This window comes from Equus quagga, chromosome 13 (assembly GCF_021613505.1).
Source record: "Equus quagga isolate Etosha38 chromosome 13, UCLA_HA_Equagga_1.0, whole genome shotgun sequence".
NCBI lineage: Eukaryota > Metazoa > Chordata > Mammalia > Perissodactyla > Equidae > Equus > Equus quagga.
In genome coordinates this window covers 59,756,832-59,777,887 of record NC_060279.1, presented here as the reverse complement: position 1 = coordinate 59,777,887, position 21,056 = coordinate 59,756,832, and the positions used below count along the sequence as shown (strand labels likewise).

General features: G+C 38.8%; 1 protein-coding gene across 1 annotated transcript in view; it reads left to right on the top strand.

The window, feature by feature from the left end:
• Window positions 1-18,612, top strand: part of CDH11 (cadherin 11) — a 145,326-nt gene extending 126,714 nt beyond the window's left edge. Inside the window, exons 12-13 of the mRNA XM_046683684.1 lie at window positions 14,726-14,977; window positions 17,286-18,612. Of these exons, the coding sequence (XP_046539640.1) occupies window positions 14,726-14,977; window positions 17,286-17,782 (749 nt within the window). The 3' untranslated portion in view covers window positions 17,783-18,612. The remainder of the gene's footprint in view (window positions 1-14,725; window positions 14,978-17,285) is intronic.
• Window positions 18,613-21,056: the final 2,444 nt, after the last annotated feature.

Below are 21,056 nucleotides of genomic sequence, written 5' to 3'. Positions count from 1 at the left end.
TGATACCCAAAGGTGGGTGTGGAATTATTGCCTGAAGGACAAGAAGAAAGCATTGTTTGGCCACTGTAATCATGGCAAAATGTCATGTGATTGCTACTTATTGCATCAGTCAAGGAGGTTCTAGACTTACAAATTATTGGAAGTAGTTGTTTTTGTTGTATAGGCCCAAACTAATGCAGTCCCTTGACAAAGTTGGTGGCAGAATCAGGATCAAAAAATAGGTTTCTTGACTCCTGTACATACTATTTTGGTCTGCACCTGTTCCTAGAAACCTGTGACAATGCAGGTCTGTAGAAACAGGAAGACAAATGTCATCATTCGACAAAGGAATAAAAGATAGTCCTCTTGAGTACATGTGTTTTCATTAGCCACATGCCAGCTATGTACCAGGTTATAGATTGATTGCTTTCCCAGTAACTGAGATCAGGCTTATAGGATCTTAAATTAATCTAATAATTATTATTTCTTTCCCCATCACTGTTACCACTATCATAAATACCAGTAGCTATATGTTCCAGACACCATACCAAGATCCTTCTCATACTCTATCCATTTAATTCTCTCAACACACTGTAGGAAAACATATTATTATCATTCCCATTTTGAGGGTGAGGAAAATGAGGCACAGAACCATCCAGTAACTTATTCAAAGTCAATCAGCCACATGGGAGTTGGATCTAGGTTTTAAACCCAGGTAGTCAGAGGCTAGAAGTTACAGCCTTAACTACCGTACCTTAGTAGGTTAATTGTTAAAGCAGAGTAGTGTTCCCATTGCTTGTTGGATTTGGGAAGATATGATCTGACACTTTATTATTATTTCTTGAACTGATTTGAGCGTTTAATTATGGCCCTTATAAATCAAGCACATATCAAATGAGTCTGTGGGGTACAATGTCTTAGATGCTATCGGACATTCTCTCCTGTTGCTTTGTCTTCTGCAGTGGACGTGTTCTTGAGAGCCTAGGTGTGAAGGACGTTATATGGAGACACGTGTTCTAAAGGAACCCTACAAAACAACCTATGATTCACTTTGTAAATGATTCCCATCATTTTGAAATAGAAACGTTATGTGGAGGTCTTTCATTTTATATTTAATCTAGGATTTTTCTTTTACGTGTTGGCTTTGGTTGATGTGCACCTGTGAGCACCTTAAGCCCCTTAAATGGTAATTCTGCACCAAGACAGATGAGTGGTACTCAATTAGGAGCACATGTACCTCCAGTGGTACACGTACATAATATGGGAATTTCTTTTCGTAAAGGTAGATTTCTCCAAAGCAGGGAGACTCTGGCATGTAGTGGGCATTTAATAAGCATTTCCTGAGCTGAATTGAACAAAGTGGTATAAACAGTGTTCTCATAATACTTTCTAAGATATGCATGCATCTTTGAGTTCATGAGAATCCCTGCCTCCACTCTTGGAAATTTCTTAATTCCTAAATTATTTCTGATCCCATCCTGGGTTGATAGATTGCTCCATTAGCATAGGCTTATGGTAGTTTTATGATGAAGAAGACATGAATAACAAAGAACGTCAGCACACGTTTAGTTTTACCAATAGTGGGGTGATTGACTCTGTTGTCCAGAAAACTCTGGTATTCTCACATACCTCTTATGCTGCCACCTCTTTTATTATGTTTTCTCAGATATTTGTGGCCAAACTCTACCTGTGTGTTCATATAATCCTCAACTTACATTTGAGATGTATTCCCAGCAACATCCCTGTTTATCACTGGACACCTCCTGACACAGCAGGTGTTTCTAGGCTTTTCTTACTGTGCAAACTTCCCCTGCATCATTTGCCTTGTCTTCTTTCTTTTTATGTGTGCGATAATACTGAGTTGCTGTTAACTCTCTGAAAACATTACACTAAGACATATTGTTCTCTAGGGAGTTATAAGTATTTCACTTTGTTGCAATATTTGGGGATGCCATCTATATTTTTCAAGGAGATTGTATTGTCATGGATGAGCCAGCCTGCTACACAATCTATCTTCCCTGTCCTTTCCTATAAAAGACTATTCTTACATGGAGCTACCACTTTTCCAGGGAATTGCTACTTTTTAAGAAAAATGACTTTATTAACTATGGCAAACAGCTAATGAAAACTCCAATGTTTAGAGCTATTACAAAACCTGAAAGCAAAAACAGTCCTATAATTATCATTTAATAGAGTTTCTTTCTACTAGCTCCTAAAAGTAATTACATATTGAAGTAATCCAAAAGGAGTAATCACATTCTCCATCCTATTAATAGCCTACTGAGTTACCAAATTTCTCGGCTGAGACTGTTTTCCATAGAAAACATGAGATAATGGTTTATATCATGCTGAGTAAAAGCCTCAGATTTCTTCCTCTTTGAGTGTTTGCTTCCATTATGCCGTGTAGGTAATCAGGATTGTGTTTGCCTAAACTTGGCATAAGCATTTGGCATATTTAGAAATATAACGGAAGCCATCTTAATACACACAAGCATTTTATTTCACTTTATCTTACTCCATCTACAGCCCGAGCTTCAAAGACAACTCAGCAGGCAGCAGGAAAGTAGAACACAGCCCATCTTGGGCTATTAGTACCAACAAGGGTGCTGTTGGGGCAGGTGAAGAGCTGATCCGTCCAGGTTTTGAGATGTATTTACTTTGAAAATATCAGACTTATGGCATCTCTAAAAACATAAGAAATGTGTAATGGATAAGAAAGTGCAAAGAAAAAAATAATGAACTAGCTCCTCTCATCTGGCTAGCTCTTCATTGGTTTATAAAACTTTCTCCTGGCGATTGTTTCACTTGATTCCTTAAACAGCCCCATGCGGTAGACACATTGGATATTTTTATCTCCATTTTCTAGATGAGAAAGGAATTTGAGACTATCAGAAGCTTCAGAGACTTGCCCAAAGTCACGCTGCCAATAAGTGAGATTAGACCAAAGAGTTTGAGTAGTTGGAGGGTTCTGTCTGATGTATCCAACACTATGTTATGACTACAAAGCTCATGTCTTTTCTAGTTAATTCTGTTTAAAAAATCTTTGTTTACCTCCTAGCAAATAATAATAATCTTCAAAGGAGGAAAAATCTGACATTCAGTTCAATTCATCAATCTAGGATTCAAGGGAGACTATGAACAGAGAAGGACAAACCATGCTTCAATTTCAATTTTCATCACAGCCATAATAATTGTAGTAAAATATATTTGCAAAAGAGTTTATAATTTTCTTTTACTGCATAATTAATAATATATATTCCCTGTAGGAAAATTAGAAAATACAAACAAGCAGAAATTAAATTAAAGATAATAAAATAACTTGATAACATACTATCCAGAAATAATCACTGCTGGTTTTTAGACCCTTCCAGACTTTTTCTTGGCCTCTATTTTGATCTTTAGAAAAGGCTATCAGAAAATACATGGCCATTTTTTTCCCTCTTAGTAATATGGGATGCACACTTTTCAGCATCAGTCTGCTCATGTCAACATTTTCCTCTAAATATCATCCTAACATCCACTACAAGGCTATCTGACGTCAGTTGACTATTGTTGTGTAAGTGCATTGTTTTCACACACCTTTGCCGAATCTCTATTTGAGGTTTAAGGATAAATTCCTAGAGTGGAATTACTGGCTCAAAAGCTTTTGATAGTTAATTGACAAACTGCCGATCAGAAATATTTTGACCACCAAAAATATTTGCAGTACCATCAGTAAAATAGGTGAGGTCCTATTTCCTCACGTTCAAGCTGACTCTAGATATTTTTATTCTTTTTAGATCATTGACAAATTGATAAGTGAAATATAATCACATTTTAAAATAGTTTCTTTCATTACTAATAAAGCTAAGATTTTTAAAATAAGTATTAATTTATTCTTCTTTTATTTATTTGTTTTGATGAGGGAGAGTGTCCCTGACATAACCTCTGTGCCAATCTTGCTCTATTTTATATGTGAGGCGCCACCACAGCGTGGCTTGATGAGCAGTGCTAGGTCTGCTCTTGGGATCTGAACCAGTGAACCCTGGGCCGCCAAAGCACAGTGTGCAAATTTAACCACTATGCCACCGGGCCAGCCCCCATTTCATCTTTTTTGCTTTATAAATTGGCTGTTCATGTCCTTTACCCACTTTTTGAATTGTATATTCATCCATTTGCAATTGATTTGTAAAGCCTCTTCATCTGCTAAAGCTGTTGACCTTTAACCTATTGTACCTATTGTATAGAGTTCCTCAGTGTATCAACTTCCTTTCAGTTCTGATGATGCTGTGTTCTTAAGTACAGATGTTGCACTTTTTGTATCAGTTTTTCTCTGTTTACTATTATCCTTAGGAAGGCTCTCTTTATCCAAAATTGGTATCAATATTCACCTCTCTTTTCTTCCTTCTTATCTATCATGTTTCCCATTTCAACTGTTTCTCCATGTGAAATAAATATACAACCCCCATGCGTTGCCATTTCCTAAATATTATTTAAGAATAATCAGTCATTTCCAACTGCTTTGTAACACCATCTTTATATCATCTGCATTGCATACTCTACGATTTTGGGGGACTTTCAGTTTTTCTCATTCTATTTACTCTAGTACTAATATCATATTTTTCTTTAATGGTTGCATACATGCATATGTTCAAATCTGACAGATGCCTTCTGCACATTATTATCATTTTATTACTCTTTCCTAAATTTTGGTTTCTTTGTTCCTCTAGAAAGAATTTAGAATTAGTTTTCAGGTGCCTGATGTAAGTACCTTTGTGAATTTTATTGTTTATTTAATCCATTAGTAAATTTATGGATTAATTTAAGAACTAAAACTTTAAAATATTCTTCCCATCCAGAAGCATGGTCTGACTTTCCATTGAATGAGCTCTCTTTTTCTTACCATCAGGAATGTTTTATCCTTTTCTTCATTTTTACTCCATACATTTCTTATTAAATTTATGGCTTAGCTACTTTATATTGTGAATGCTGTTGTAAAGTTGATTTTTAACTTATATTTTCTAAGTGACTATTTTTAGTATAAATAGCTATTTTAACTAGTTCATTTATTATTGGACATTGTTCTAAAATGATATAACTTCTCAGCTAATTTTCCTGGATTTTCTAGGAGACAACTATATAAAAAATAATGAGAATTTGCTTCATCGTTTTTTAATATTTGGTTTTTTTTTTGTCTTATTGCATAGATTTTCACTTTTAGAATATGTGCTAAATAATAACAATAATAATGACCACTCTTGGCTTAATTTTTACTATAATGAGGATATTAGTTCTAGCATTTCACCATTAAGCATAACATTAGTTGTTAGATTAAAATTAAGATCCGTATTGTGGGGTGTGTGCATTTGAGTGTGTTTTAAAAGGAAATTTCCTTTCCCATTATTATTTTATTTAAAAAATGAGTATTCAATATTTATCACAGGCAACTTTTGGATTCTAACAAGAAGATAGTATAATTTTACCCTTTGACCTAATGATTTGACAAATTAATTAAGTTGCAATATCCTAATATTCAACCTCATATTTTTAATTCCCAAACCTCTTGTTCCAAACAATGACTATTTGATAAAATATAGAGGAAAAAGCAAGGGGTAGAGATTAAATGCTTAACTTTATCTCTGGAAGGAGAACAATCTTAACACCTGAATATTTGACACATAATCCTATTACTGTTTTATAAAAGAAATTGTCAATTATTACGTTATTCCTAATTCACAGATTTAGCTGCTATTTTAAGAGATAAAGACACTGAAATACCGAAAGCTGGACACAACTGGAACACATCCCAGGTTCCTAGAACCCCAAGGCCACATGCTTTCCAATGGTTCTTCTCAAGTAAAGATGAAAGCCTGTCACATCATGGGGTCACTTTATTATTAAAACATTGTGTAGTCATTTAAGCAACAGAGGACAGTTTCAGGAGCTTGCATTAAGTTCCTATTATAACAACAACAAAAATACTCAGGATTTGCAAGTCAACAGATTAGAAGAGAAGCCCTTTAGATGTCATGAAGCACCTTCCTTATTTCATTTGACCTTCTCTGCCCTTGATGTTTCTTCCATATTTAGTGTCAGTGACATTCATCAAAAACTAGGTATTTCCTCATTCCTCATCTTAATCTCCTCTTTTTATCTTTCATAATCATGGAAAAATGAGCTGTTCTCATGTACTGTGGGCCAGGAAGGGCCCTAGGAGTAAGGCTTTAGCGATGAATCAGACATAGTTCCTAAGGTGGCTGTAGTGAGGAAGGACAGCTAATTTTGATAGTGGCTATTAGTGACCTATCTACAGAGGAGCTGTGACTGTCACGGTAGCCTCCAAGCAGGCCTATCTGATTCCAGGCTTGCCCCCACTTAACTCAGTCCTTGCTAATAAACATACCTGATGCTGTCTCTTTCTTCTTAAAATTCTTCTCTGGCTCTTCATTTCCTATGAATTTTACTGAAACTTCATAGCTTAGTGAGCAAGAAGTTATAAAATCTACCCCCTGTAAATTTTCCCTCCATCATATCCTTTCTCTTGCTACAGTAAACATTAAACTCTAGAACTTTAAACCACCTCTAGCTGTGTAAATATGCCACACTTGCTGGGAATGTACTCCACCTGTCTGTTCTTCCTCTTTCAAGTCTCACCATAAATGAAGTCGCTTAGGTGAAGCTTTGCTGGACATCCCCAGCCTGTCTTGGATGCTTCCTCCTCTGTGCTCCAGGAACTCTGCACTAACCTTTCCTATTTCTCTTATCACTCTGCATTCTAAGCGCTCATTTCCTTGTCTGTCTCCCACTAGAATATAGGTTCTGTGGGGCAGTATCCTAACACTTAAGAAAAGAGAGTTGACCAAATGCATGAATTATAAGTGAAAAAGTCGACGGCAAACATGTAATGTGCTTCAGAAATTTCAAGGATTTGTTCTTAGTTATTATTAGGGGAAAAACGATTGTGTTATGATAGAAGCTTCAGGCTGAAAAAGACAACCCACGTTTGGTGTTAGAATATTAAGAACGAGTCAATTACCCACCTCTTCCATCCTTTCATCCATTGGTTATTTATTATTCCACAAAGTTGTATTGGACATCTGGGGCTTGGATCCAGGAAGAGATGACCTTCAAATGTCTTCATTTTGCAAGTATGATATTATCAAAGATGGGCCAAGTTGCAGACTAAACAAGCTCTGATACATGATACCTTCAGAGTTAAGTTTGAACTGCTAAAAAAACAGAAAAACAAAACAGAACTGAAAAAAAAATTGCTTAGGAAGCATTTTTGGCTGATTAAAAGGGAATAGCCAAGACAGATTCTCCCTGATTAGACCAATTGGCCAGCATCTTTCTTTCTTTCCTTTTTTTTCTTTGTTCTAAACTAAAGACATTTTTTTTTTTTATGAGCAGCACCAAATAGCATCCAAATTTGTTTCTTGTTTTTTGCTTTTATAATTTAAAGATAGCCAAACAGATTTCTGTGGAACTTTTTTTCCCCTTAATTGCTTCAATATGGAGGATGCTCTGCTGGCAGATCAAAATGGCAGATGTCTTTTAATGCCCTGCCATTTTGCCTGTGTAAATAATTATGTTCCTTTTCTGCCTGAAATTCGTTGGTGCGGTTTGTCCAACACAGAACACAATACATCTGGGAACCCATCGCCTCTCCAACTCCACAAAAAGGAAATAGGTGTTCTTGGAAGGTCAGACACATTATTTTTTCAAGGTTCCCTCTGGTCATTGACTTAACTAACTCCTAGGGTTTCTCAACTCACTAAAAGACCCTAAATGTTTATACCCCGCTGAATTCCTTAGTAGATTTCCTTGTCTTAAACCAAGAAATATTTAGGCAGTATGTTTCTTACTCCTTCCCTATCATCAAGGAGAAAATTATCCTCAAACGAAAGTGGAGGGAGGGGCCGGCCCAGTGGCATAGTGGTTAAGTTCATACGCTCCACTTTGGCGGCCCAGGGCTCGCAGACTTGGATCCTGGGCTCAGACCTACATACCGCTCATCAAGCCATGCTGTAGCAGCACACAGAGGAACTAGAAGGACTTACAACTAGGATATACAGCTATGCACTGGGGCTTTGGGGAGAAAAGAAAAAAAAAAGGAAGATTGGCAACAGATGTTAGCTCAGAGCCAAGCTCACTAAAAAAAAAACAAGACAACTTTTTTACAAAAAAATAAGGTGGAGGGAGAGTTGATTCTAAGGGATGTGCTGAAAAATCTATTAATGCCAACAAACAATGCACACTTAGATGTCTTGTACACTCATGCACATAAGTAATTATTCCTATGATGTTATTTGTTGTATTCAATATTTTGCCAATCCCTCAGTATCAAAGACGTTAATTAAAAGATCATGATTACCCCCTCCCCAGTAGTGGGCAATTCCTTGATTCAGTTGGAAGACCTTACAGCCAGCAGAGTCTCGGGTCAAGCAATTTACTTTGTTAGTATTTTAAGACTAGTCTCTTATTGAATTTACCTCATTGTAGCATTTCCTTCCTTCTTAAATATTGGAAAAATAGTAGATTTCTTTCTGCCTCTTGCGTGTTGGTTTGTTTATGAAGGTGTGTGTATGTTTCTGAAAATGCTGTGGGAAAGGAGGTATTAAATGTGAGTCTCTCTGCCATATAATTCTTAGGTTTCTAAGAGCAGTTCTTTTATCTGGGATCTGAGTCCACCTGGATCTTCCTGTAGGCTTTGATGGTGTCCATGTAATTATATAACCATGTCAGGGAAATTTGGTAAAAAAAGAACCAAAGTAATTTTCATACAATAATATCAGGATTCTGGAGTCTGCTGTGTGTTATTAAAAATATCGTGAAACCTAGAGGGGTTTGAATCTTAGTTTTGTTTGTATTTTCCATATTATTGTGAGTAATTGCTTCCTTCTTTGTTTCTCAATTTCCTTTCCTATAAAATAAAGGTAATTATACTTTCTGTACATAGTTTCAAAAATTCTTTGGGATAAGCTATGCGGAAGCAACAAAGAGTAAGGTTTACACATATTACTAGCTCAATAAATGTGACTTAGTTGAATCGGACTCAGCCTAAATAATAAAAAAGAATAATGAGATAAAAAGATGACGATATTTAGCAGGAACAAAATCCACAATATATGTGCAAGCAGCATTGATCAGGTTAGGTTCAAAGTGCGGAGTGGTGGAAGAGGGAAACTGGAAATTGACTGCAAGGTAATGAATCGGTAAAATCTGACTGTGGAAAAGCCAGATTGATGCTGAGATGTAGTGAAAGGAACATCATTCAGCTATTTATTCTGTTAACACACCAAACACTGCTAAATGCACAAAGATGAGGGAGACAGGTCCCTGCCCTCAAGGAGATGACTGTCTGGTGGAGAGGTTAGGCATTCGAACAATCACATAAACTGTGAAACTGAAATATGCGATATGTGCCATGACTACAGGTAGATAGTTCATGTGGCATTCAGAAAGGCAAGAAAATAAAGATACAGAGACAAGCTGTTAAGTTCACCTTTAAGCATTAGTAATATCAGAAATATAAATGCTACAAACTTTAAAAATATTGTTTGAAATTTCTATTATTTCAGTCCCTTAGATTGAAGGTGGCAAACAGTGGCATCAAAAATTAAAATTAATTTTTCAAAAATCACAAATCTCAGCATAAAAATCTAAATAACTAAACTTTCCAATGACGTCTGTTGTAATTGTGTAGCATTTATACTTCTGAAATTCTTAGAGCTTAAAACTCCACTAAGGCTTTTGGGACACACACTATATACAGTGTATGTATTTTACATATGTGCTTATATATATATAGTTTTCTATTATCATGGTAAAGCTATTGCCACATTTCTCTGGATAGTGGAAAGAGCCCAGAGGAAAGTAATCAAATAATGCTTATTCTGCTAGTGACTGCATAACTAAGCGTCCTCAAGTGCGTGGAAGCCTTTTATGCAGTAGATAGATTACTTTGTCTCCGAGGCGGCAGCAGAAAGGGTAGAATAGCTAGATTTGGGTCAGAAGTAGATAAAATAAGAGCAAGCGTTGGCCTAGATTCTCCATATCTTTAACAGTCTCAAAAGAAGGGTCCCAGACAGATGTACCCTGGGCCTTTCTTCACAGGCTGAAGTGTCTCTGATCGGGTCAAGCAGTGGGGAATCTTAAGCTTCAGAGCAGAGGACAGAGGAAAAGGAGTGGCAAGGAAGAGCATGTTAAGAGCTTTAGGGAAACAGGTGAGAGTACAGGTGCTTTGCTGCAGGGCATCCTCTTTTCAAGTTACTAACATGCAGGGGCTATGATCATAAACTGTCCATTTTGCTCTGCTCCCAATTTTCCTTTTTTTCTTTGGCTAATACAAGGTTGGCACCCAGTACAGTCTATCTGTCGAAAGCTGTTTCCCCACCATAATTTTTCTTTCTGATGTCACTTGTATGTGTCCCTCCACTGGGCCACAACATCATCATAACCCTTACTTGCATCCCCAAACTGGTACCATGGAGACCATCGTTATCAGGGACCTGTACGTTTTGTTAGTGTAATGACAACGTATACAGGTAAAAACAGCATATGATTAGGCGGCCAGGTTGTAGACATAAAAATTTGAAACCTGAATTTATTTCCCATTAATAGAAACACTGCAATTTGTGCATGACATATACTGATAATTAGTGGCCCCATTTTCAAGTTTTTGCCTAAGAAGGAAAAGAAAAAATGGAATTGTCTTCACGTCTGTGGCCAGAGTTGAGAAAGTTGGATGTCAGGATGAAAAACTAAGGTGCTTGAAACACATTTTCTTATCATGGGAAATATGTTGCCCGGGACTGAAGATTGTGAACTCTTTTCTTACCCCAGGCTGATGAGCGCTTCTGTGTAGGCACTTGGATTCAAAGCTGTGACATTTCCAGGAATTTGCCTGCCGCCCTTTGCCAATAAGTTTCTCTTCTTTGTTAGTCTACTGCTCAAAAAGGAGAGCTTCCAGAAAAGAATTAGTACTTACTGTGCATCTCCAATAGTCTGGCGCTGTGCTAAGTACCTTTGTGAATGGAATCAAATTTAACCCTAAAAATTATTAGTTTCCTGGATGCGAATAAAAAACTCAAGACATTTATCTAATATGTCTAAAGTCAGGCAATGAATATGGAGAGGATTTAAGATTCAAACCCAGGTCTATCTGACCTCAAATACTGAAAGATTTTCTCTTTGGAAGCTTTATAAAGGAGAAAGATCTGAGAAATCATTTGATGGAAATTTAAAAATTGATGTAACGTTTGTCTTTCTCTGCCTCATCTCATTAACCGTGGAACCAATTTGACACTTCCCCGAAAATATGTCCTTATGGAACCTCTTTTTTTTTCTTGAGGCACCTGTAAACCTCAGTAATATATATGTCCAAGTGAGGGGACCCTCTCAAAGACAGATGGAGGAGTGGCTGCCGGTTAGAATAATTTAGAGGAAAGAGAATCTGTAGTCAAACAGGATGCAAAATTGATTTCTAGAATAGGGGTTTTGTTATTGTTGTTAGTATGTTTCTTTTTCCGTTTGTTTTTCTAGATTCATCTTTCGTGAAGTTCCTGCCCACAGTGGCTCTTTTTATTAGTGAAAGGTCAGTGATCAGAGTAGACCACAAGAAAGACCATCACAGGGCACAGCGCCGACTCCTCTAAAACAGCCCTCCCGAAAGAAAGCTCACCCTCCCATTGGTGGTGGGGCTGCTTAGATCTAGAGAGGAAATAGTTTATTCATCCAAGCAACATAGACCACCTCAATGCCACACCAGTCTGGTTAGACAGGTTTCCCTTCCACACATTCACCCGTCACCAGTTCCCCAGCCCTGGAGCATCTCAATACTGGCTACGTTTTCTGGTAGGAAACTGTTAAGTCTCCCGAGCCCTCTGGAAGCACAGCACACAGGACAACCACTGGCTTTTATTACATTATTTGGTTCCAATAACCACCCCGTGAGTCATGCTTGATATCAACCATGTTCTTCACTTTAAAGATGAACAAGTGAGGCTCTAGACATGGCAAATTAGTGTGTGCCCAAGAAGAGCCCCTCAGTCCATTTCTTTCCCACCTGTTGAACTAATCTTCAAATCCATATGTGAAATACGTTTGACTAGAAGAGATTAAAAAAAAATTTCTCGAGATTCTACTGATCCATCAGCCAGAGATTATAAAAGGTTTAGTCAGCTGGGGATTTTGATGAGCTTTTATATAGTAGTTTCAGCGTGTCTGAGAGGACTCCGCTGTTCAGAATATGAAACATCTTGAATTCATATGCTGGCGCCCGGCTCAGATCCATGTTTTCCGTTCGTGTTTGATTTTCAATTACCTTCACATGTAGGTCAGCCTGCTGAGATGCAGAGGCACAGTCTTGCATGGATGGCACATTGAAGAAGAGATTTTAAATTACAGCTTCCACAGGTTTTAAAAAACAAAACCGTTCACATTCTCTTCAACCCAACACCATGGGTGAGAGGGTGGGACCCAAAAGATAAATTAACTAAATGATCTACTGGGGATGTCATCCATATCACAGAGGTATATTTGACCGAGCGATTTAATTAGTTTTCTTTTCTTCTTAAATTTTTCATTTTCATTTTTATTCACGATGGCGTTAGTGACATTTCAAATCATTAAAATGAGGTAGATATTGTAACTTTTAATTTATGAAAGTCTTATTGACCTCAAAAGAAATATGGGGCGGAAAAAGTAAGATATTTTGAAATAATCTGTGATAAAGATGCAAATATTTGTAATTGTTAAGCATCTTAAGAACAATGGTATAGCCTAGAATAGGAAGGAATAGTCAAGAAACTGAATTTTCAGTTAACATTTTATCTGAGCAGTTTGTTTTTATTATTTCATGATTTTTCCATAGTATAGATAATTTTTCTCCAGTGATAAGAGCAATATATGCCAATCACACAAAATTCAGAAAATTTAGAAACGAAGGCTGGCTGTTCTGCCTTGTTTTGATTGAGATGTTGGCAGCGAAGGGCAGAGAATCTGTCATTATTAGGCCTCCCAAAAACCATTGCATGTACACATCTTAGCTTCTGCAGTACTTGGAATAGCTACCCATCCCTAAATGAGAGTGAGTCTGCCTTTTACATAGACATCTATGGATCTCACAGAGAATATATTGCATGTGCTTTAACCTAAAGCATATCAATTTATTTTTAAGATTTTACGATATCTTTTCCTACAACAAGAGCTAATTCGTGGTACTGTCAATCCATTTAAAGCCTGCTAGCTCTTGGGCCATCATATTGGTGACAACATTCATATTGCTATAGATTACTAATTCTTACCTCATCAACGGAGGCAGGCCATACTGAGGATCTGTGTGCCTGTGTGTGTGTGTGTGTGTAGGGGTGTAATTTGATGGAGCGTATTCAAAACTTCTACGGTTTTATAATACCAATCTTCTCCTCCAGAGCATACAGCCTGGGAAAAATATTTTTGGCTGGTAGAGATATGCAGAAAACATGATGAGGAAGCATTTGGGGACATAGATTACAAAAGATTGAGAAATACATGAAAGCCAATATCTGGAATTTTGGTTAAACCTTTTACAGAACACAGTTGTGCATTCGTTCAACAAATATTTGTTGAATGTCTGCTGGGTGTCCAGCACTGGAGAGACTGAGATGAATCAGATAAAATTGTCTATTCCCCAGAAGTTGACAGTCTAGGAGAGGTCAGTGGTTATGGCAGCAAATAATGACAGAATAGCAGGATACCAATTTCTACAGGAATATACAGTGTCATGGGTCACAAAGGAGATGGTGGAAGAGGTCTAGAAAGGGCCCCCTGAAGAGCTGGCTTTTGGATGCAATTTTGAGGCTGGAGAAGTTCGTCTGTCATGATAAAAAGAGCAGCCTTTAGGGCATTAGAGCAGTGGGTAAAAAGCCAGAACAAACGGAAGAGCGTGATGTGCTTGGGGAACAGAAGTAAGTTCTACTTGTCAGGCAGAACTGGAATGTGTGGGAAGGGGTGGGATGGGAGCCTGGAAGGCAAACTCAAGTCTAGATTAGGGAAAAATCTGGCGGTCCGCTGTGTAGAGGTGGACTGTGTTGTGTGGGCAAGACAGAAAACTTGGAATCGTTTTAAGCAGGAGGAGCGACATGTTTAACTGAGTGGCTAGTGGGGCTTGAATTTCAAAGGAACTGTAAACCTGCTGCTGGGTTTATAAAATATTTTCTCTTTAAAGACGATATTTTCCTTTAGGACTCATGCGTGGGTTCATAGTTTGGGCAAGGTTTCAGGGTAGATTGGAAATCTCTTAAAGAAGCAAACAAACAAAAACTGGCCAAAGGCTTTTCATGAACCAGAGAAAGTACAAACATGAAAAGAAGCTTTTTTGTGTTTTTTTCTCATATTCACTTACATATTTAATTATATCCTATACTAACAGAGTATGTGGTTGAAGCCCACACTCTCTTGGGGTATCTGATGAAGGGGCAATGCTCAACCAGAAAATGGGGTGCTTAGCTTGCTAATGAGGCCCCTCAGTATTTACCAAATAAAAAAGAGCCAATTTCTGGGTTTTATCCCAAAATGCAAAGAGATCATTCTGTGATCTTGTCATGCCAAATGACAGCAGCTTCCATAGATGCCTAGATTAAAGAGCAAGTGGGGAAGATTCTGGTTGCTAAGTTGGGTGATGAGAAGAGCACCCTCAAATCTGCCAAGCTGAATGCAAAAATGGGAAGACTGTGTTTCAAACGGTCTAGCCTAAGATCGCACTGTGTCTCCCCTGTCCCAACAGATAATACCGCAGGGGTGTACGCCCGGCGTGGAGGGTTCAGCCGGCAGAAGCAGGATTTGTACCTCCTGCCCATCGTGATCAGTGATGGTGGAATCCCGCCCATGAGCAGCACCAACACCCTCACCATCAAAGTCTGTGGGTGCGACGTGAACGGGGCGCTGCTCTCCTGCAATGCTGAGGCCTACATCTTGAATGCTGGCCTGAGCACCGGGGCACTGATCGCCATCCTTGCCTGCATCGTCATTCTCCTGGGTAAGGGCTCTCACTTACAGGGAGGGCCTTACAACCAGATACCCATCCTCGAAACACATATATTTCTTGAGGTCAGGCTGGTTTCTGGGAACTCTGCTACACCCTGTGGATACAATTTGAGACAAGAAAGAGGCAGTGCCTGCTCTCATGCATTGTGTGGTACAGTGTGGGGAGCAGGCAGCAGACCAAGCAGTGATAGCAAAGTCAGGGAGGGTTATGATGAGCAGATTGTGGGGCATCACAGGACTACACAGCAGAAGCTGTCGGGGGCACTGTGAGGGGACATCAGAGAAGGTTTTGCAGAAGAATGTAGGCAGACATCGAGTGTTTGAGCAATGATTTGCCTTGCAAGAGGAAGGAGAAGAGTTAGAGGAGAAAGAATAATCCTGACACAAGAGACAGTGTGTGAAGGACTCAAGGAACTGGGCGAAAGTTGGCCTGGCTAAAGCTGAGTCTTGACTCCTCTTCTATCATCATATATAATATCTGAGTGCAGGCCTCAGCTTATGGGGCTCCTGGGAAGCTTTTCCTGCACTTGCCAGCTGAGTTAGTTCTTCTGCACTTTCATCCCATCTGTGGTTTACTCTGTAACAACAAGAGTGTGCTGATGCAAATAGCATCTACCATTGCTGGGCCTCAGGAAGATTAGATCATTGGTCTCAACAGAAATCGGGATTCAAATCCAAGTATGTATGACATCAAATTTATGCTTATTCCATAATGTATTGTTTTCCATTGAGTGAATTAGTAGGGCTCAGCTACGTGAGGAAAAGCCAGTGAGCTTAGTTCAACAGATAGTTACTGAGTGTTATCTGGGTACCAGGCCCTATGTTCAGCCCTGGGGGATAAAGAGAAGAATCATAGAAGATCTCTGTACTTGAGAAGTTCATAGTCTGTCGAGGAAAATATGCATGAACAGGTAAACTACAGAGGCATATGGTTTGTGCCATGAACCAAAAGTGGTGGGGGTACAAGAGTAGCAAATGCCTGACATTGCCTGGGAAGGTCAGAGACATCTTCCTGGAGGATGTAACATACTTTGTCAGATGCTGAAAGAGTTTTCCAACTGGTGAAAGGGTCTAGAATGGATATTCCAAGCAAAGGGAACAGAACACGAAAGAGCTCTGAAATTCATAGTCTAGTAGAGGAGCCAGATGTGTAAACCAGGTGATAAGTGTTATGATGATGGTAAGAACAGGGCCAGGTGGGTGCATGGAGTGGGTGCCAATAGCCCTGTTTAGTGTCAGGATGGGGTTCCAGGAAAGGTTTCCACGATGAAAGATAAGACAGAGTCAGCCAAGCAAAGAAAGCAAAAGGAGTGGTCTGGTGGGAAGTGTTGTCAAAAACAAGGCACAGAGGAAGGACTCTGCTTGGTGAGCACTGGGAGCCATGTGCAGCCTGGCAAGTACACGCCCTCATCCCTGCATCTCAGAGTGATGGTGGGCCCAGAGGGGCTCTAAGTCCACTTCCCAAATTCAGCCACAAACATTTTCTTCAGTATTGCTAAGTGTGTGGGAGAGTGTTCTAATGGAACGTTGTAAAAACATCTTGTGGGGAGGTGGGGGGATCGATAAAGAATTAAGCAGCATCTGAGTTTTCCTTATAAGGAACTCTGCTCACTCATCTTAGATGCCCTGAGCTTAGTGGAAGCCCCTCTCTCAGGGAAGAGATGGAGTTGCTTCATCTGGAGTTTCAGCTGATGCTATTTTCCTGTATTCAAATAAGCTAGAGAAGATTTGTCTCTCGGGGGTCTTTATAAACTTCTGCTCTTCTACTTGGTGGTCTGAAGAGAATCTAGCCATGCTTATGATAAGATTTCTTGTTGACCCCGCCCCCAGACCTCTGGGCAGGAGCTAAGCATCACCTCCTATAGAAAGTTAGGACCCAGAGTTTCTGACTGTCCTCATTCCCAAACTTTGGAGAGGCAGCTGTCTTCCTTTGCACAAAGAAATGAGCATAAGCCACTTTTAGGAGGCTGCAGACGAACATATTTAGAATGTTTCTAATTCTTAGGAAGATGACTTCCAAATAGTGTTGGATTCATTTGTAAAGAGCTCAAAATAGTTCCAGCTTGCCGGTTTGTTTGGATATAATATTTTCCTGGCAGCATTTTGCAGAGCACGAGCCAGGTGGGGGGCCATTTTGCACACTTTGGGGATTCTAGGTGGAGCTCTCATTTCATAGCTGGGCTCCATGTCTGAAGCCTGTGCACACCATGCTCTATGCCCAGCAGACTCCCCTCTATACCTTCTAGAATCCGGGAATGCCGGCCTTCACCTGTGCTTACTTTCTTCTTCTTTCCTTGCAGTCATCGTAGTGTTGTTTGTGACCCTGAGAAGACAAAAGAAAGAGCCACTCATCGTCTTTGAGGAAGAAGACGTCCGTGAGAACATCATTACCTATGATGATGAAGGGGGCGGGGAAGAAGACACAGAAGCCTTTGATATCGCCACCCTCCAGAATCCTGATGGTATCAATGGATTTATCCCTCGCAAAGACATAAAACCCGAGTATCAGTACATGCCTAGACCCGGGCTCCGGCCAGCGCCCAACAGTGTGGATGTGGATGACTTCATCAACACTAGAATACAGGAGGCGGATAATGACCCGACTGCCCCTCCTTATGACTCCATCCAAATCTACGGTTACGAAGGCAGGGGCTCGGTGGCCGGGTCGCTGAGCTCCTTAGAGTCTGCCACCACAGATTCAGACTTGGACTATGACTACCTACAGAACTGGGGACCTCGTTTTAAGAAACTAGCAGACTTGTATGGTTCCAAAGACACTTTTGATGACGACTCTTAACAATAACGATACAAATTTGGCCTTAAGAACTGTGTCTGGCGTTCTGAAGAATCTAGAAGATATGTAAACAGGTATTTTTTTAAATCAAGAAAAGGCTCATTTAAAACAAGCAAAGTTTTACAGAGAGGATACATTTAATAAAACTGCAAGGACATCAAAGTGGTAAATACTGTGAAGTACCTTTTCCCACAAAAAAAGGCAAATATTGAGGTTGTTTATCAACTTCTAGAGAAAAACCACTTGGCATACAAAATGTTTAAGTGAAGGAGAAGTCTCATGGTGAACTTACAATGAAGGGAAATTGTTTATGTGTTATGAACATCTAAGTCTTTCTTTCTTTTTTTTTTTAATTTGTCAAAGAAGCTTCCACAAAATTAGAAAGGACGACAGTTCTGAGCTGTAATTTCGCCTTAAACTATGGACACTCTATATGTAGTGCATTTTTAAACTTGAAATATATAATATTCAGCCAGCTTAAACCCATACAATGTATGTACAATACAATGTACAATTATGTCTCTTGAACATCAATCTTGTTACGCTGATTCTTGTAAATCTTTTTGCTTCTACTTTCATCTTAAACTAATACGTGCCAGATATAACTGTCTTGTTTCAGTGAGGGGCGCCCTATTTCTATGTCATTTTTAATGTATCTATTTGTACAATTTTAAAGTTCTTATTTTAGTATACATACAAATATCAGTATTCTGACATGTAAGAAATGTTACGGCATCACACTTATATTTTATGAACATTGTACTGTTGCTTTAATATGAGCTTCAATATAAGAAGCAACCTTTGAAATAAAAAAAGATTCTTTTTTAATTCTGGGTTTGAGTCTTAACATTGAAAAAACTTGAGTGTTCCTAATGACCCGTTTATATTTCTAATTTATGATAATTGTGATCTTTTAATAACCCTATTTATGATCTGTTGTAGTCTGCTGCTTTTATTGTTTATTTAAAATCAGATATGCTTTGCAAATGTTCTTTTCAGACAAGATTCTGTAACATCGTGTAAAGCTTTTGTACATTGTCGGTGTTAGCTTCCTGGCTTCTCTTCGCACACATCTTCTGAAAAAGAAGGATGGTAAAGCTCTAGGTCAGTCTATGATTTTGCAATAACTTGTTATATAATATGCATTTATCTTGTATATCAGTAATTCGATGGTTCTGAGGGACAAATCCGTGAAGGAATGAAATTCTCAGAACTCTGAAGTTCCAGATGTAGATTTTATGCCCCATACTGAGCATTTAGGGGTTGGGAGAGTAAGGAATCAAAAGTATAAATTTGCCACATACAGGTGTCAGCCCACCCCTGTTATTCTATTTTTCCTTGCTTTGATCTTCCGAGGCTCTCATAATGACTCTGACAGTTGAAGCTACTTGTTTTTCCTCCCGTAATTTTAACTCCTCTGAACATAATGTGGCGTTTTAAACTTTGATAAAAGAAAGAGAAATTCATTTCCAAACCTTTGTTTTAAAATATGCTTTGTTTTACAATAAGCTCAGAATGAGGGCAGGGACCATGGTAGATTCTGAGGGTCAATGCCATTTGCTTCAGGAGTATGCCCACAGTCTCCTGCAGTCCCAGCCAGCTGCCTGGGGATTGGGACTTCTGTGAAGGACATTTCATCTGCTCAGCTGGGCCAAAGGTCAAATATAGCAATACTCTGGGAAACACCACTAGAAGTCATTCTGCAACTGTTTCCCCTCTCTGCCCCTAGACACAGGGCACACGCTTTCTCTTGCATTGTAGACAATTTTTAGACTATCTTTTTTTTTTAACTTTATTGTGAAAGTTTGTTTCAAGCATTTCTTGATATCCTGCTATGCTATTTTTACCACTCAGTCAAATGCATACAAAGAGAAGTGTTTTTATGAAGTGCTCACTTCCATTATACTTTACACTGAAAACAAATTGAACACTTCAGTGGAATAAATTCTGTGGACAATGTTACTTTGGAATCTTTCATTTCAGTGAAGGATTGCACACTCTCAATACTTCCATAATTGCAGGTTTTGTTCACTTTTTACATAGTTTTTGTAATCCAAAGAATATTTTGCTAGATTTGCACAGATCTCCAATTGAATTTGAAATGAAGAAATCACTCAAAAGGAATATGAATAGCACTTAAACAAGTATCCAGCTGTAAGTAACCCCATCACCACGGATGAGCCCTTTTTCTAGGAATGTATTTGGATTAGATTTGACAACTACATTTTCACATTCTTATGTTTAAGTTTAAAAAAAAGAAAAAAGCCTGTCTTCAATAGTTAAAAATACTTATTTTTCTTTTTATCTTCTCTTTTTTACTTTAAACCTCTATTGTTTGTAGCACCCTCTTAGAAGCTTGGAAATAAAATGTCTTTCCTGAGTAGTGGAGTCCTTTTTCATTGGGAACATATTGCCTTAAAAGCAGTCTTAGTTTAAGGGGTCCTCCCTTATTTCGATATAAAGTAATCACTACTTTATGACATCAATTCAACAGGAGGAGGAGCGCAGCTCTGTTCTTCTTGTCCTAGAGTAGTGGGTATTGTTTACATTCATCCTTCATTCATCCATTCATTCGCTCACCAAAATCTAGCTTTCTAGTCCCTGTGCTAGTTACTTAAGGGTGCAGAATGAATCTTACTACTTTCCTTGACAACTTTCAGTCTTCCCAACTCTGTTCCAAAATATCTGTCCTGTTGTTTTATAATCGTCTATTTACCTCTATGCTTACCCCCCTCCCCAGACAATGCAACAAGGTATTTCCTCTCCTTCAAGGTTGAGGGAACAAAATAAATGAAAGATATAACAGGAGATGGTGAGATGTTGACCGTGAATGGAGGGTAGGCCAGTTGCAGCAGTTCTGGACAGATCTTGTGTTTAGTAAATTGTGTCTTATAGGCCCGTCTTCCAGGGGATGATGGGGAAGATATGGGAGCAGATTATTCACATCATTTGGAGAAACTTATTAAAAGTATACATTCATGGTGCCCAGAGAATATGACTCTGTATGTCAGGTGGGACCTGGTCAGGAGTATTTGAAATTGCTCCTGGGTAATGGTGCCACATCCTTCACCTCTTTTTGAGAGCCTTTGTGCGACAATGGGTGGGGCGTTAGGGAGTGAATTGGGATCTCTGTGAAGGAAAGTAGACAAATCTATCTGGCAAGCAGTGCGGAGGCCAGATTAGGAGCATCTAAACCTAGAGGTATACCAGGAGGGTTTTTAGGAGAATAAAAGTAAGATAGAATGAGAGCTTAAAATAATTCAGTAAATTGGGGATG